At 52.2% G+C, this 17,372-nt stretch overlaps 1 protein-coding gene across 2 annotated transcripts in view; it reads right to left on the reverse strand.

Moving 5' to 3' along the window:
- KIRREL3 (kirre like nephrin family adhesion molecule 3) overlaps positions 1-17,071 on the reverse strand; it is a 545,006-nt gene extending 527,935 nt beyond the window's left edge. For both annotated transcript variants that reach the window (XM_055304776.1, XM_055304774.1), the window contains exons 1-2: positions 16,979-17,071; positions 14,010-14,397 (exon numbers count right to left, since the gene is read on the reverse strand). In XM_055304776.1, the coding sequence (XP_055160751.1) occupies positions 14,010-14,064 (55 nt within the window). In that variant the 5' untranslated portion in view covers positions 14,065-14,397; positions 16,979-17,071. The remainder of the gene's footprint in view (positions 1-14,009; positions 14,398-16,978) is intronic.
- Positions 17,072-17,372: the final 301 nt, after the last annotated feature.

Genomic DNA, 17,372 nt, shown 5'->3' on the forward strand with positions numbered 1-17,372 from the left:
TCATTTGTTTGGTTTCCTATGCTCAGGACCCACGGTGATTCCTGAGTCATCCTAAGGTAATGTGACATGAAAACTCTTCAAGGCACCTCCCATGAGCCACCTAACCTCCTCTGGTTAAAACTGCTTTCAAAAAAATAAAAAATAATAAATAAAATAATAAATAATAAAATAAAATAAATAAAAATAAAATAATAAATAAAATAAAATAAAATAAAACTGCTCTCAGGCATGCTTGTGCAGCCAAGTTAAATATAAGCAGTATGCACTGGCAGAGTAGGCCGGGTGGGATGGGGGGGGTAGTGGGGTGTAGAGGGGCTTCCAGTGATTCCTATGCCAGAAATGCACCCACCAGATACTCTTTCTTCCTTTCGCTGGACAAGTCTCTCCTAAGCAGTTGTTTTAAAGCATCTCAACATTTACTGCAAAGGAAGTCGTGACTTCCAAGCCCCACGCATCCGTGCCAGGTGAGCATTCAAATACTCCGAATACTATTCCGTAAAAAGGGGCAAACTGGCCTGCTGCAAAGGGTATTTCTATTTTGACTAAGAAAGATTTCTTTCGGTTCATATGACTGCAACAGCACTTAGAAATGATCTAAGCATCCCTGCCCTGACTGCACAAATACTTAAGGCAGACCATGCACCACAAGAAGTATTTAACTGAAAAAATACAGCAGATATATATATATAACGTGCATACAGCTTCACGTTCCTTGGCAAGAATTCGGTGGTATGGATCTTTGTTAATAAATATCTGCGGATAATGAGAGGTAAATGCAGATTTCCTATTATTATTAGCAGGAGCCCAGGGGAGGGGAGGAAGAAGGTTTTCTGGATGGCATTTCTCTGAGTCTGATCAGCTCAGCGTTCAGTTGTTTTCACTTATAAAAATATGGATTTCTATCTGTGAATCCCCCTGCCCTGGTTTGATGAAGAGAAAACCCAAAGCAAAGTTCATGCCCAGAGCAAGGGGCATCCACACGGATTCGGAGCCCTGGCAACAGCGGACAATGCACCTGCTGACATGATCCATGTGTTCTGCTGAAAGGCTCAGACTGTGGCATAAAAAGAAGGAACTTTATGTCTTCCATGCAGAGATCTATCTGCCTTGCATTCTTGCTCCGTGTTCCTCCGACTCAATCTAAAGGACCTTTGAAAATGTCAAGGAACTTTTCTGTTTTGCTGGTTTATCTTGTCTATCTTAAACTAATACTCTGATCCTGAGCATGGTCTAGGGTAGATACATGCCATCTTCAGTAATGATTCCTGTCGCCAGGTAAGATGTACCTGCTGGAGCGTAAGTGAGGAGAATCGAGCCTGAGCGGCACTCAGACTCTCCTACATTCCGAGAGTCCTTCCTACCTCTCCCTAAGGACCGTTGTTAATCACTTCAGAACCCTGTGGTCGCCTGACATTTTGACAATTCTAGATGTGACAAAAAGGAGGGTATTGATGTCCTGCAATGCCTTTTCATGTAGAGTAGCTCCATTCTTACACGGCAGAGCTAACACCAGGCTAACCTCTCCCTGGGCAAGATGGGGTTTCTTCTTCTTCTTCCTTCTTCCTTCTTTCTCCTCCTCCTCCTCCTCCTCCTCCTCCTCCTCCTCCTCCTCCTCCTCTGTCTCTTTCTCCTTCTTCTTCTTCTTTAAATCCCCCGCCGGAAAGTTAGGTGGCGATGGGTTCCTGTTAAGAAATCAGCCTTTGCCTTTCAAACCATTCAGCTAAACTGAGCTGGGTTAGGAAAGTAATGAGCACCCGCCGGCCACAGAGCAGGGCTTCATGAATCCTTACTCAGCTTCTGTCTTTGGGGAGACAGTTTCCCCCATTTTGCTCAGCTCTTCTTCCCAAGTCCTACAAGTCATGACAGAGGAGGATCATAGGCCAGGCCAAGGGGTCTGCGGCCCACTGCCTGTCACAGAGCTGTGGAGCCACCAGGGTGAGGGGAACTCCTCCCCAAGAGGGAAGCAGCAAGGGACGAGGGATGTACATACAGGTGTCCAAACGGCGGTCCCATCACTCCCCATGGGAGAGGCAACATTACGAATCTGTGGGCAAATTATAGAATCTCGGCCTCAGTAGTTTTCACTGGCAGGTGGGTTGACAATCCTGCTCTATTGGGTTGCTTGGAAGACGACCTAGGGAATGCACTTGAAGCTCTAGGTCTCAATGACACCTCCCCATGGCTGGCTTGACGTCAGCGACTGTGAGGCTTCAGTAGTGGTGACAGACCCACTGGGAAGTGGGCACCTGGAGACCAACACAGGGGTCCATTCTCTTCTAGTCTCACCATTTCCCCTCCTCCCCTGTTCAGCTGTCCATCCGGGGACTCCCAAAGCCCTAACACAGGTCACGCTTGTGAAGGAGGAATGGGGCGCAGGTGGCCAAGCCAAGGGGCCAGGAAATCAGCCGAAATGACAGCACGTACCTCGCTGGCATCACATCCTCTTCTACGGGGAGGAGATTAATCTCCATTACTTTTAGCAACTTCTCAAATCCTGCGGTTCTATTCTGCCTGGCTGACCTGCGCAGCATCAAATCTACAGTCTGAAATAAGGTTTTGCACAGTTGAGGCAAAAGAGTTTTCTTCTCTGACGTGAGATGCTCAAGAAGTCACCTGCCGCGTGCCAGTGGCGCTCCGTTAATAAAAGGGACAGAGCAGTCCTACTTGCTCTCCAACCCCACTGCGCACCCCTCCTCCACTCCCCCATCCCCAGGGAAGACAGACAGGGTGAGGATGGACAGACGGGCCAGCGGCAACTCACCTTGCTAGCGACACAGCAGCAAAGGGCTCTGGTAGAGAGTCAAGTGTGGGAGGCCTCTTGGGTTTAAGCAAGCCTTATCCAAAGTCCTACAGGCCACTTAGACCCAAAAGATATCAAGCAGCATCTGGTGATGTCGGGCAACATAAACGGCTATTCTACCGGCCACTTGAGCCACACAGAGAAGACAAAGAAAGGGGCAGCTTTGGTGATGGCCTCACCCTTCCCTTACCCCCTGACCCACTATCTTGGTCCATGCTGCACACAGATGGACGCCAGGGCCTGAGCCACATTTCACTTGCAACCTTCAAAGGGTGAAGAAGGCAGGCTGCCACCCCAGTGCGGCAAGCATGGGCTTCCAAGGCCTGCCATTAGGATCTGGTTACCTTGCCTGGTGTTGCGCTCTGTAACAAACCACCACGGCTGACGGTGATTTGTTGTAATGGTGTCTGTTTCTGTCCAGAGATGAAAACAGAGTAGCACCTCTTCAGCCTGCCCGGAGATCAGGAATAATGAGGACTAATTTTAGTATCTGTTTGTTTTGCTCTTGCAGCATGAGAGGGGTGCAGGCTGAAATACTGGCTCCCGGATCATGAAAGAGGCGACTCCGGGGGAGAGGGGGTAGTGGGCCCAGGTTGGAGGCTGGGAGAGGGAGCAGGGTCCTGGCTGCCCACCGCCCCTGCGGGATGAACGCGTTCATCACCCACGGGAGAGAGGCCAGCGTGGGAAAGCACCTGCCACATGGTAATGGACGGCTGGCTGGGGTCTCCCCTGCTCCCTCTCTTTGCAGCTCTTCACACCCCTGGGCATTTTAAATTGTATTCACCTACCTCTTCTGGGACATGCCCCCTAGCACTCTGCCCTCACGTCCATCAGAAAGAAGCAGAAAGCACCTGAGACTCCTGGGGGGCGGTTGGGGGGGGGTGCTGCCATCCGAAGGCTTGCTCTTTCCCTCCATGCCCTTTCCCTGCTCCAGGCTTAGCTGCCCCAGGCCCACCAGCCTCTGAGGAGGAGGAGGAGGAGGAGGAGGAGGAGGAGGAGGAGGAGGAGGAGGAGGAGGAGGAGGAGGAGGAGGAGGCTGCCTAGCTCAGCTCACGCTCCGGCTTTGCAAGCGCTGCTGCTGCCACCATCAGGCTGCTGCGGGAACTGCAGCGCTCGCAGGGTCTCGCATCCCCAAACACCTGCACCTGCTCCTGCCTGACGGGGACCCAAGGGAAGAGCAGGCCCTCTGGCTCCCGCGGCCCCTCACACAGGTGTAGCGTCCTCTGTAAGAAGCAGGCTTCCAAGACCCAGCTCTCTGATGAAATGGAGTCCCTGTGAACGTGGGGGTAGACCTCGCACCCCTCAGGGAGGAGCGGAAAAGTGCCAGTCCTACAATATAGGGGGTAAAGCCACTGGGAGGTTAACTGGCAATTTCCCCTTTGTCATGAAGTCAGGAAGGCAGGGAGGGTGGCGCTCCCTTCTCCCGTAGTACCCTGGAAGGGAGTCCAGGAGAAAGCTCTAAGTTTCTGTCCTCTGGTTGCCTGCATGATGAGCCAGCCGGGTCCCAGCATTACTCTGAAGCTGTCATAGCTCCCAGCATCGCCAAGGGTGACAGGTGGACTGTCACACTGCATCAGAACCGAGTCACCTGTGACACCTGCAGATGATTGACAGAGATGGGCACCGACATGCATTAAAGAACAGAAGGACAGGGCTGCCTTTTTGCTGAAACTGAGGAGTGGGTGGCTCGCCAGAGGACATTTCTCTTGGCAGAGTCCCTGGTGACCCACTGGTCATTCAAGGCCTCCCTCAGACAGGAACGACTTCCCACTCTGAATAGTTGGGATCTTTCCTCTGCCCTCCTGTGGGAGCCTGTCAGCCCCCACACGTGTGATATCAGAAACACTGCTTTCTCTTCCTTTCATTGTTTCTCACCATTCATTTCAATATTTCAACATTTACTCAGAGTCTTCTGTGTGCAGAGTAGCATGCCTGGCACCAGGGTGGTGGATAAAAGAAATGGATAGTTTAATCAACTAATTAAGAGAATAAAAGTTCCTGCCCTTGCCTTTCTTTTCTTTTCTTTCTTTTTTCTTTCTTTCTTTCTTTTTTCTTTTTTTTGTCAACACAGCCACAAAAATAACTACCCAAGCAACATCCTCTTGATTGCTATTCAGCCCAAGAGGCTGGCCTGTCATTCCCCCTGGAAACCTTGTGCCCTCAAGGTAGAGCTGAATGCCAAAAGATGAAGGAACCAACTCAGAAAGAGTCTGGAATCAAAAGATAGAGCTGCAAGGCTAGGTGGTGGTTTGAAGGTCAGCTCCCTGGTTTTCATGGGAAATCCTTAAAATCCCTTGCTATGCCTAGACATTGAGGATCCCCACAAGCTATCAGAACACGTTCCATCTTATGCCACAGCTTAGGATCCCTCTTATGTATTTTTCAGTGAGGATGATTTGGAGCAGCTGCATCTACCAGCATCTTGAGAAGCATCGAGGCACACGAAAAAGTGAACCAGATGAGAGTGACTTTGGTTGAGTGACATGACCTTCTGGAGGGCATGACAGTGATGATAGCTCCCTCGCACGCTATCAGAGTGATGAAATGAAGTAGTGCTTGTGCAGGGCATTCTACAGCTTGTGAAACTTTATCCCAGTGCTCATCATCATCATCATCATTATCATTATCATGATAAAAACATTACTATTGCCACCACTACCATAATCAACCACCGAAAGGATTTGCCCAGCACTTACAAGAGTATGTGCCGGACAAAGACATCTGTTTCACATCATCTGTGAATCTCCTAGGGATTTATTATCTAAAATCAATAGGTTGTTGCTAATAGATAATATTCAGCAAATTGTAGGCGTGGTGAGGATTTGGATCAAAGAGCAGACATCTAGTCTACTGTCTACTCTTTGATCCATCGCTTGGGAATTGACTCTTCCAATCTTGGTGGCCCAAATTCTACTCTTAGAGCACTTTCAGCAATGGGAGACTGTTCAGTGGGCTAGCCTCAGATGCTGGAATTAAATATCGGCGGTCTTAGACATGTCGCTGCCTATTTCTTGCAGAGCAGTGCAGGTTTTTGCTTCACTATTGAGCTTGTCCTGCCGGTCCTCACCAACTCCTGGGGAGAACAGGCCCAAGCGCGGAACACATTAAGTAGATCAGATGACGTTCTTTACTCTTGATGCTAGAGACTCATAAACATGTCTAACATCCTCTGAGTAGAGTCATGTAGCTGTAACCTTGTTTTCCCCAAAGCCAGCATACCTTAGCTTCCTCTTCAGAACAACAAAGAATCATCAGTGAAATGTCTCTAGGCATTTCTTACTTATCTCATCCTCGCTCTTGTCTCCCTTCCAGGTTTACCATTCGTCCTCAATGTCAGGCCAGCCTCCCTGCACCCCTGAAATGGGTAAATCCCATTCCTCAGCACACACCATCCAACTAACAACCCAGTGTGACCTCAGCCATCCTTGCTCCTGTGTGTTGGGTTCCTCTCCATATTCTTTATCCGGTGCATGGTCCTTTTTTTTTTAATTTATTTATGATCGTTACACACACACAGAGAGAGAGAGAGGCAGAGACATAGGCAGAGGGAGAAGCAGGCTCCATGCACCGGGAGCCCGATGTGGGATTCGATCCTGGGTCTCCAGGATCGCGCCCTGGGCCAAAGGCAGGCACCAAACCGCTGCGCCACCCAGGGATCCCCGGTGCATGGTCCTTAAGGATACATCTAACTGCTGTCCTCGTCTGTCTCCCTCTGGAGTGCAGACCAACAGTGAAGGTCAGTTTTTGCACATTTACTCTCTTGCTCACCTTCCCACCCCTTTACATACCAACTATGAAGGCAGATGGGCTGGAAGGAGGGGCATAGTTCCATCCATTTCTACACTTTTAAAGCCCCATATAAAAAACAAGGCAAACTAAAAAAAAAATGAGTAACATATGGATTCTTCCCTCTTTTTATCCAGAAGACCCAGGGCGGAGAGAGGAGTACAGGCCCATAAGCCACTAGCAATGTTTCTGAAGAACAGGCTTAACTCTGATAGTCCATAATCAAAACATTTGGCATGGTATTTATGACAAGCTGACCATCCCCTTCCCAAGCTTCTCACTATCCTCAACGCACTCATATTCCAGCCACCCACACCACCCATTGCTTCTGAACATATGGCTTTCTGTCCTGCCTTCTTTCCTTTGCATACACTCCAAGGCAAGCTGGGAACACTGCTCTTGTGCTTCCCCAGGAGGGCTCCCAGACATCCTGTGACATCAAGTCACTGCCTGTATGCAGCGTGTCCTGATGCCCTCCATCATTTTAGCTGCTCTCAGAATACTTTTGACAACTCTGAGCCCATCACGTTGGAACCATGAGTCAATGTGTCTGCTCCCTAAGCAGATGGAGAGCCCCCCACCCAGGGGCAGAAATATGGTCTTAGGGGTCTTTGCATCAGAAGCCCCTGGTGTGGTGCCCACCACACAGTAGGCCTATAGTGAGCACAGGCCGAAAGGCCAAGGGCTGAGCTTTGGTGTCCTCAAGTGCTATTTGATGACAAAGGACGGACAACGGACAAGAGAATGTGGCCCTCTGATGGAGCGCCTGAGGAGGACGTGTGGAATGATGAATGCCAGCCTTGGTTGCCACTGCCGCAAGTCAGGGTCAGATTTCAAATTCCCATCTTCTAGGCATACGTTAGAAAGCAACTGAACTTACAACAACCATCCAGGTAACACAAGGCCAAGTAAGTAGGCCGTCTTGATCATTCAGCCTGATAGTCACGCATCTTTTTAATACTAACCACCTGTGCCATTGCAGTTTTGGTTTCAATGTTCAAAAAAAAAAAAAAAAAAGAAAAGAAAAGAAAAGAAAACAAACAAAAAACGGTCTCAGGTAAATCTACCTCCTTCTGCCTAGGAGGATACCCACACCAGGTGAGCTCTCACCTGCTGTTTGAGGAAGATGGTGGATTTGTTCTAAGTTCTGGACAGGACTGCGCTTCAGCAGTAAGAGGGGTCACAGATGGGAAAGATTTGGAGAGGGCATGATAATGTGGAGGCGGGCAGGGAACCTTCCCATGGCCTGTGGCAGGCATCTACGTCTGGCTACTCCCTTGCCTCCTTGTCAAGGAATGGGATGGGATGGAGGAGCGTGCACCTCTCACCCTCCAAGCCCCAGCCAGGGCTGCAACAGAATAATTCTGCAGGGAGCAGGATTCACCCAGGCTGGCCACTACTTCCAGGGCTTTGACTTGTTACCAGTGTACCCGAGGAAAGCTGACATTTATTTAATCCTTGCAGTGGTGTTGACTGTGTACTCACGGAAACATTGTATGCTTACGGAAGACATTTGTTTCCAAGCAGCTTATGCTAAATTGCAGTGATATAAAGGAAACACTTATCCAATATTGACATTTACTGACTTCTAGAAATATACAGCCAGAGTACTCATTTTCACAATCAGAAGTGGAAGGGGGGGGGGCAGGAAAAGCACAATGTTTGATCCCTAGCTCAGAAGCAGCTCAGAAGCAGAAAGTTAATGCAAGTTCACGTTAAGTATGGTGGTGGAGATCCTCCCTCTATGGCAACGGTGTGGATGCGGAGAGAGCATCCTCAAACCCCGGCACCCTCAAGCCCGGGCGGAAAGCGGGACGCGGCATTCTTTGCAGTGAAGGTGAGAGAAGGATCCCAAATCATCCGCGGTAGCTACATTCATACTGGACGTGCACACCGAACTGTCCATTCTGGGTGTCCCCCTGGGAAAAGGAAACACTACGCAATGGATCCGTGCCTCCACAGATGGGGGGGGGTCCCCGTAACACTCCCCTCGCTGGAAATAAACCCTCCTCGATTTGGAATGCAGGACGAAGCTAGTGTGGCCGGACAGGGGATTCCCACATGGTTTTGCTACTCACTCCCTGCGGACAGCAGTGATGCGACGCGCAAGGGAACAGACGTCCCCCAGGGCAGCAGCCCCCACCAGACTCTGCTCCATGAACACCAGGGTGTCCACTGACCTTGCGGGAAGATGGGGGCCCCAATCGCTGTGCTGCAAGCACCACCATTAAAATCAGGATTGCTGCCCTCATGAGAGTCCAAGTGCAAGTGCAGGTTCGGGCCTGCTGTGATCTTCCTGCCCAACCAGAGGGCACATCAGAGGGTAGCGGTTCCCAGGCCGGAGAGGGGGCGGGTACCGGGCCTGGCTCCTTCTGGTGGGCCCCTATTAAAAATGCCTGTGCCGGTTTCTCACCTAAGAGTTATTTCATCATTTTAGAAGGATAAGGACTGTAGCTAAGGAAACGATGCCTATGCCCATATAACATCCCCCCTCCCCGCCCATCCCGGCCACCCCCGATTTACATGAGACCCTAAAATGAATGCTGTTGGCCCTCCTTCCCACTCCTCCATCACAAGCAATTTTCTTTTCCTTGTTCATGTTTCCAAAACAGTTTATCTTTTTATCTCCTTGGAAGAAAAGTACTCTGCGAATCAAAGGTATCATTAGTATTGTTATTATTTTGCTATTGAAATCTCTTGAATTCACTCTGGATTATTCATGTGCTTTTTTGGGTCTGCAATATAATGCCGCCTAAGTCACCCCCACTGGGCTGAACAAAAAAGAAAAATTGCATCTTCAGGCCTAATCCCCTGCTCCACCCCGTCTCCTGCTGGCCCTGGCTCCTACCAACACAGGCACACCAGGGAGACCTGCTCCTTGGTACCATGCCTAGCTCACTGCTGCCATGTTCCAAGTGAGATCCTCCTTTGTAACCCAAGAGGGAGGCCCCCACTGCATCCTCTAAGTGTAGGGTGCAGGCTTTGACCTCACCCTGCACCCCTCTCCCCCTGGGGAGTTTCTCTTCCCTCCTCAATAGGTCTGGCTGGCAAACAGAGAGCTCCCTGCTGGGCAGCAGACACAGAGACCACCCCCATGCCCAACAGACACATCCCAGTTCCCCTCACCCGGAGGATGTTGCTAAAGAAGTGGTCCCACACCCTTGGCAGTTGTGCACTGACCTTCTAGGACAAAAGAAACTATTCTTCCTCTCCTCTACAAGATGTCATACCACTTGGAGTGCCAGTGGGGGGAGCAACACCCTTATTACTTGCCTCATCTTTTGTTATAGGACAGTTCTGGGCAAGGTTAACTGTTTGCTAAGTTGCTGTTCACACCCAATTCCTTGTTCTCATGCCTTCCCAGCCTATACCCCCTATGATCCTTCCATTCTTTTAGCTGTCTCTTATGTGTTCATGGTATCTTCCGGTGCTCCGCTTCCTCTCCCTCTCCCTCCTTTCCCTCTCCAAAGGAGCTTCTTGCAAGTTCAGGCCATCTTGCAGTTGATCCTTCCTTTCCAAGCTCCCTGCCATCCCTGTGGCTTCCCTCGTCCTAGCTGGGTCTCTCCACTCACAAGCTATTTGCCCCGTGTCTGCCTCAGGTTCTTCTATTCCCTTGGAGAGTCATGTCAGCACGAACCTCTGCCCCTCTGGGAGCCATCTGACAGCCTTTCGGTGATTCCTGCCAGCAGGTCAGGAGAGCAAGTCACTCAGATTCTTCCCAATGGGGAGGTGACACCCCAGATTAATCCTCAACTCAGAGATGTCATTGACAGGTAAGTGTAAGTTTTTGTTTATCACCCCAACATGTTCGAGAGCAGCCTGGAGTACGTGTAAATCCCACAAGAGATCTGGGCTCACCGGAATTAGAGCTTTCAGACCCCACAAGGTTATGAGGCCAGACAGGCCAGGTCTGGGAGTGCTAGAGGAAAATGTTAGTGAGCCAGGAGGGGAACACCCTTCTGAGGAGTGTCTGAGCTCAAGGCACCAACTCTGTTATCACCACACACCCTCCAGACTGTCTCAACACTGAGATCTGCCAGGAAGCAGGGAACACTAGTCCTTCATAGCTACTTAAGATGTGGATGTGCAGGCTGGCTGGCATGGCTCTTGAAGATGAAGGAGGGCACAGAGGGAAATAGTTGTGGGCAAATGGAAATGATAAAGGGAAAAAAATATAGCAAGTTCTAAGTTTATGGATGACAAGAGAATCGATTCCTTTTCACCCAGGGGCAGAGAACATGCCTCTTCTCTGCAGGAGGCAAATTGTGCTGTGACATTATCCCTCTCTGTACAAAGCACACAGTCCTGCCAGCTGATGGAAGAGGCATCCCCAGCAAGAGAGAAACCCACGAGCAGTACACACTGGCAGCTCTCCATTTCTTTGTGGCCCAGGGACGCTGGCAGGGGCGGAAATGGAGGGATGCCATTTGGCCTTTCTACTGCCACCTTAGGAAAGATAAATAAATATTTCATCTCAGTCTACACGCAAAGACCAAACTTGAAAGGGAGAGGGGACACAGCATAGCACTGACATTACTTATACGTGCATTTCACTCTCTAAAGGGTTACAAGAAAAAGGGAACGTAAATAAACATTGGACATGTCAGGAGAGAAAGGACAACTGAAAGGGATTTTAAGAGTTCTTCCTTAAAGGTTTTGCCACGCAAGTCGTCAGAGCACTGTTTGGAGCTCACTCTCTGGAAGGCAACGAAGACAACGGGAGCAGGAAGCATGAGAATTGTGTTTCCAGAAACTCTAAAATGACACATAGGCTCCCACTGGGAGAGGTGCTGGGCAGCAGATGGATGTGTCACCGGAGTGCCAGATAAAGGCTTAAAAAGAACCCTGGACATTTGTTTTCTCTGAGAGGAGGGGCATCCCTGAGTCTCTGCACATTTCCTTGGAAAGTATCCCAGGAGGAAGCATTGTGGGATGTGAGGGTCAAACGGGTGGCTCGACGGGGCATTCCAGGCAGGGTGCCACTTCGGTGAGGGGGACGTGTGTGGGTGTCACCTAGAGCTTGCGGGCTGGTCCTCTCACGACCTCTCGGAAGTGGATGCGCCCTAACTGATGACTTGAGAAATGCATGGCGCTAGGCAGGGGCGGGCACAGCACGCGAACTGATCACATACATCTAGTATCAAACGGAATCATCCGGGGAATTCACGATACTCAAAACAACACCCACAGTAAAACACAGGTCTATGGATCAAGTCAAAAGGTAGCATATCACAAAAGTCCAGAAACATCATCCCACTTGGCCCTTAATTCCGGTCATCGGGGGCTGTCTATGCACGAAACCCGCAGCGTCCGGTGTTGTAGGGCATTTGGACCAGCTGCCTCCGCTTTGTCCCATCGTCTTTCTTTAGACCCTTTCTGGAGCCCCGTGGGCCATGACATCTGCCATTTGGTAAGTGCTGGCCAAGCTCAGAACACTCAGGAGTAACAGGCAAGTAGGCACTGCAGGACACGGTGGTTTCTTCCTAGGGCTCTCAGGGCTAAGGGCAGATGAAACGGAGCGTTTAACCTCCATAGGTAAATATTTAAAGACTCCTATGAGACAGTGAAAAAACAGCTCGGTACTGAGAAAGGGATAAGAAAAGCAGAAGATGCACACTGTGATGATTCAGACAGCCAGAGAGGCACTTAAGACACCAAAGGCTTCTTATGCCAATCTAGAGGAGAATCACAGCTCAAGCTTTCCAACCACACATGGGCTGATTAAAATGTGCATGGGTCCCATGAACATTTGTGGAGCGGGGCGGCGGCTGGTGGGGGGGGGGATGGCGGGCTCCTCCTTTTAAGGATTCTGCAGGCAACTTCCTGAGTAAATTGGAAAGAGGCAAAGGAGATCATGTGTGTGTGTGTGTGTGTGTGTGTGTGTGCGCGCGCGCGCGCGCGCGCACGCGGGTGCGCGCCCATAAGCAAGCATACAGGCATCCAAGGAGAGTGATCTCACAAAAATGGTAATATAACCCAAACTGTTTCTGTACCAGTGTTCTCAGATAGTTCTTATTCATTCAGCCTGAAAACTCTAGGGAAGGCAATTTATCTTCCTGCTGTTGTAGGGAGCCCTGGTGAGATGCACGCTACCCTATGAATACATGAGTGTGTGTGTGCACACATTATAATTACATACAGGCGTGGGTGTACACACACTGCTATGGGGGAAAGGCCCCTCCGGTTTCATCAGGGTGGCCCTGAGCAAAGTTTGACAAGGGGAAAATCTGCAGTGACCACAAGTACCAATGGCAGAGCAGAGGAAGGAGGCGTGGGTTTCTGCTTACATTTGGCTTCTCCCTGACAGGGAAAGAAAAGGAGACGTGCTGTTTGCTTGCAGAGCCAGCCACCCATGGCGGTGCTCTGCTTCCTTGAAAACTTTTACCCTTCATTTAATCAACAGATGGACATGCTCTGTTGTGGATTTTTCTGAGAGTCCTGTCCCTCTCAGAGCTGTGCTGGCTGGCACAAGTGCTGCCTCAGATGGCAGAGGCAGCTCGGGCATTCCAAAGGAGTGGGAAGGAGCCGATTTACTCATCCCCTTTCGAACTCAATTCCACAGGTGACTTTTGATGCCTTTGGCTAAGGAGGCACTCACGGTGCCTCCCCAGACTTCCCTCCCCACCCCTCCAGCATTGCCAGCGCCAGGGCTCCCGGAAGGGGGGCAGGGAGCCAGCCCAGAGGTAGCGAAGTTCTTTAGGGCAAGTCCCCCCAGCCGCTCTGCTCCCCTGCCAGGCTGCACAAAGTCAACAATTAGCACCAGCGGCCAAATGCTCACTTTAGGCTCTCAATCCAGGGCTGTGTAGGATTCAGAATGCAGCCTTATTCAGACAACCCCGGTTCAATTCAATGAAACTCTTTACACGCTTTTCCCAACCGCTGCAAACGACCCCCGCGGTGCATCCGCGAGTCGCGGCCCCTTCTGCAGCCGTGCAACCGCACACGCCGGCTCTCCGACTACACCCGTGCGTGCGAGGCGGACCTCGGTGGAGCTGGAGCAGCCGCCTAGACCCAGCTGTCTCTCCTCCTGCCACCCGAGTCCGAAGGCGAGGAGGCGCCCAGAAGTTGAGAGCGGCGTCCCCGCCGGGAGGCTTGCCTCCCGCACGCACCGGGAGCATCCGCACGCTCCGGGAGCATAAAGAACTCATTTGCATCGGAGAGTTTGAGCTGGATGTTGACAAGTGAGAGGAGCAAGCCACCCCTCCCGCACCCCAAGCTCCCGGAGGAGAAGACACGGGACCATTTTGTTGCATTCGCGAAGGCGCGCGGCCGGCGCATCCCGGGCGCAAAGGACCGGTCGCGGTTCCCCCAGCCTGCCCGCCCCCGGCTGCGCTCCCCGCCCGCGCCGGCCGCCCCGCCGCCCCGTGGACCGGTCCCGGCCACTCCGGCCCGCGCGGTGGGGGTGGGGGTTGGGGGGTCCTACCTTGACTGAAAAGGAAGAAGCACACGAAGAGCAGATCGAGCTGGAGAGGTCTCATTCCTCAGCGCAGCGAGGGGGGGCCGGCGGCGCAACTTGGGGTGGCCGTGAGTTTGTCCTCCCGGGGGCTGGCCGCGCTCAGCCTCGGCCGCGATGCTCCCGGGGTCGCGCCTCGGTGCTCCCGGGGCCCGGTCCCCGCAGCCCGCCCAGGCCAGTGGCCGGCTCCTAGCCGCCGCGGGAAGCCGGGCTGCTCAGCGACGTCCCCGCTCCGAGCAGATCCATTCTGTGCAGCCCCGGCGCACGGCTTCCTCCGGCGGGCTCCTCCCACGGCGGGCGGCGGGCGGGCGGGCGAGGGAGCCAGTGACGAGTGACAGAAGGGCTCCTTTCACTGACGCTGGGGTGGGGGGGAGAGGGAGGGGGAACAGGTCATAATTAAAGAGGAAACACTTGGAGAAAAGGAGATCTATGCAGCGCGGAGGGCGGGGAGGGGAGGGGGAGGCTGCGCGCTCCCTTCCCTGCTCCCTTTCCCCCCCAAAGAGGGGGAAATTCAGCTTTTGTCACCATGATGGACCCACAGGCATCTGGAACGGGGAGCCCACTGTGACTTTTTGTCCACAGCACACACTGTTGTGCAGCGGGAGTGAAGTTAAGGATGCATATTATAAATATGCACGCCCTGCCTTTGCACGGGGATGGGGTGGTGGTGAGGGTGGTGGATTGGAAACCGGCTGAAAGGGAAAAGCAGAGCGGCGAGTGTGGAGTGTGTGTGTGTGTGTAGGGTGGGGTGGGGGGTGGGATACATCCCTCTCAAGGAAGGACTTGGCCAATGTGTGCAGCTGGAGTCTCGGAGTTGGGGGAAGAGATAAGCACGTTTTTTTTTTTTGTTTGTTTGTTTTGTTTTTTTTACCTTTTTTGGAGACTTTCCTAGAAGGGGGAGAGGTAAGGGAATAAAGCTTGCACGTTTAGACCTTGGTTCGCCTTGCACCACTCCTCCCAAGCAAAATGAAGGAACTAGGAGGGAAATCGAGCAGGTTTGTGACACATGCCCATTTATTATTATTACCATCCTGGGTTGTGCATTTCCTAACAAGGAGAGGGGAGCAGTCTGTCTTTGCGTTTGCAGCCTCTCCTCTAATAAGCCCTCCATCACTCTCAGAGTGTCTTTTCTCCAAGAGGTGCTGTGAATCCTATTGCGAAGGAGAGGCCAAGGTCATAGGCAACTGCCTGGGAAGAAGCTTCAGGTCTGTCCCCTGTGGTGAAGCCCACACTCAAATCCAAGTCTGTTTCCCTAAAGGGTAACAAAGTGAATTTATCTACATCTATTTCCTTGATGGATGTTTAGATAGAGATACTTGAGCTAAGCAGGCACTGGGGGTAATGAAAATCACAGGGAACAGACCATGTCTTCAGGGGCTCACAGTTTGGTGTGGAAGCAGAGAATACACCTAAGATACAAACTATAAGGATAGTTACAACTGCATATAATAGGCAGCATTTTACAGAAGAAAGGGGTGGACTAAAGAGTAAGGGGAAAAAATGAAAGATGCCCTCTTGATGTGTGCCTTTCAACATAAAATCAGTCATTGCTTTCTTCACTCACTGGACCTTGGGGAGGTCTTTTGGGAAACTCTCAGCCTTCCTTCCATCCACTATTACATACTTTGGGGATTTTACTGACTTGGAGGCACATTCCAACTCCAAGTTTCCATGTGGATGTTAACTTTAAAAATGTATCCCTTGGTAGTGAGGAACAAGAAAAAGAGAAGTAGGGCCCCACGAGGAAAAGTGAGGAAAGCCGGCGCTGGTAGGAGCTTACATCTGGTAGTTGACATCAAAGATCTACAAATTAGTAGGTGTCTGCTTTGTTGACTTTTCTATTCTTAACTTAATAGTTTATTTAACTGCATCCCTTCGAGGCTGTTAAACATATCAAAGGGAAATGTGTACGCAAGCTTTGAGGGAGAAAAGAAATGCTGAGCAACAGAAACTAAAGAGGACCCCAAAGAGGCCCCCATCGGCTAAATGAGCAAACAAGGTACAGAAGCAAAGTGTCAGCACAGCCTCAGCCCCGCTCCTTCGATGACAGAGAATAGAGCGAAACAAAAGGGGCAGATCAGAAACACATGCACAAGACGGAGGATGATTCTTAACAACCTATGCCAGACAACATATTAAGAGTGAGAACATGGCATGCGGAGCGCTGTAACTTTAGTAGGAGCTCTCCGTGAAGTCTCCGGGTGCGGGGGGGGGAGGGGGAATGGAAGGTCTGGGCACCAGCCCTGAGGCAAGCCTTGCAGTGGGTGAGACTCATAATATTAGAATGTAGATTGTGCCTCGCAAAGCAACACCGGACGTTTTAAGTACCATTTATCTTTTAAGCTGCTGTTTCATTTTGCCTGTTAATTCCTAAGTGGCCTGGGGCCCAGATTTGCTTAATTCAGGCCCCAGGGAAATATTACAAAACCAGGGTCGTGAAGCTAGTGAACTGGGCAACACGCGGAAATCAGGCCCACGTAGGGGCGTGTGCGCATCACACACACACTCAGTCTCGGACAGGAGAGGGACGGTGGGAACCCGGGGTTGGCAGGACCTTGTTTGGCCCTCGCACGGGTCCCTGAGACTGGCCTCGCGACCCTGCAGCTGGCTCAAATCCCCACCAAGCCAGCTGGGCCTGTTCCCTCCACCCCTCCCAGCCCCCCCCCAACCCCCTTCCGCCCCCTCCCCGCAGCCTCCGGTCCCCGGCAGAAGGGGAAGAAAAAAAAAAAAAAGCTTGGATTAAGTGGTGAGCCGCCTGCCTCTAAAAGGACCGGGAGGCGTTTCAAGCCCGAGTGCCGGAAAAACCACGGCAACCCTCGGCAGCCACCACGTGGGGCGGCGAGCACGACAGCGGTACCTGCGGGACCCACAGCCGGCCGGGCCCTGGCGCCAGCCCCGACGGCCGCGGCCACCCCCGCCCCGCCGCTCCGGGGCCTCACCTCCTCCGGGGCCTCCGTTAACCTCCCGGCGCTGCAAGGTGCCTGCGCGCGGTTCGCGGGCGGGGCGGGCAGCAGGCGGCGGGCGGCGCGGACGGCTCCACCTGATGGAGAGGAGGGCAGAGTCCTAGACCTGCGGGCGCGCGGCGAGGCGAGGGGAGGGGAGCGGAGGGGAGGGGAGCGGAGGAAGGGGAGCCGAGGCAGGGGAGGGGAGAGAGGGGAGGAGAGGGGAGCGGAGGAAGGGGAGCCGAGGCAGGGGAGGGGAGAGAGGGGAGGGGAGGGGAGCGGAGAGAGGGGAGGGGAGTCGAGGGGAGGGGAGCGGAGCCGAGAGAGGGGAGGAGAGGGGAGGAAGGGGAGGGGAGGGGAGCGGAGGAAGAGGAGGGGAGCGGGAGGGAGG

This window comes from Nyctereutes procyonoides, unplaced genomic scaffold (genome assembly GCF_905146905.1).
Source record: "Nyctereutes procyonoides isolate TBG_1078 unplaced genomic scaffold, NYPRO_anot_genome, whole genome shotgun sequence".
In the NCBI taxonomy this organism is placed as follows: Eukaryota; Metazoa; Chordata; class Mammalia; order Carnivora; family Canidae; genus Nyctereutes; species Nyctereutes procyonoides.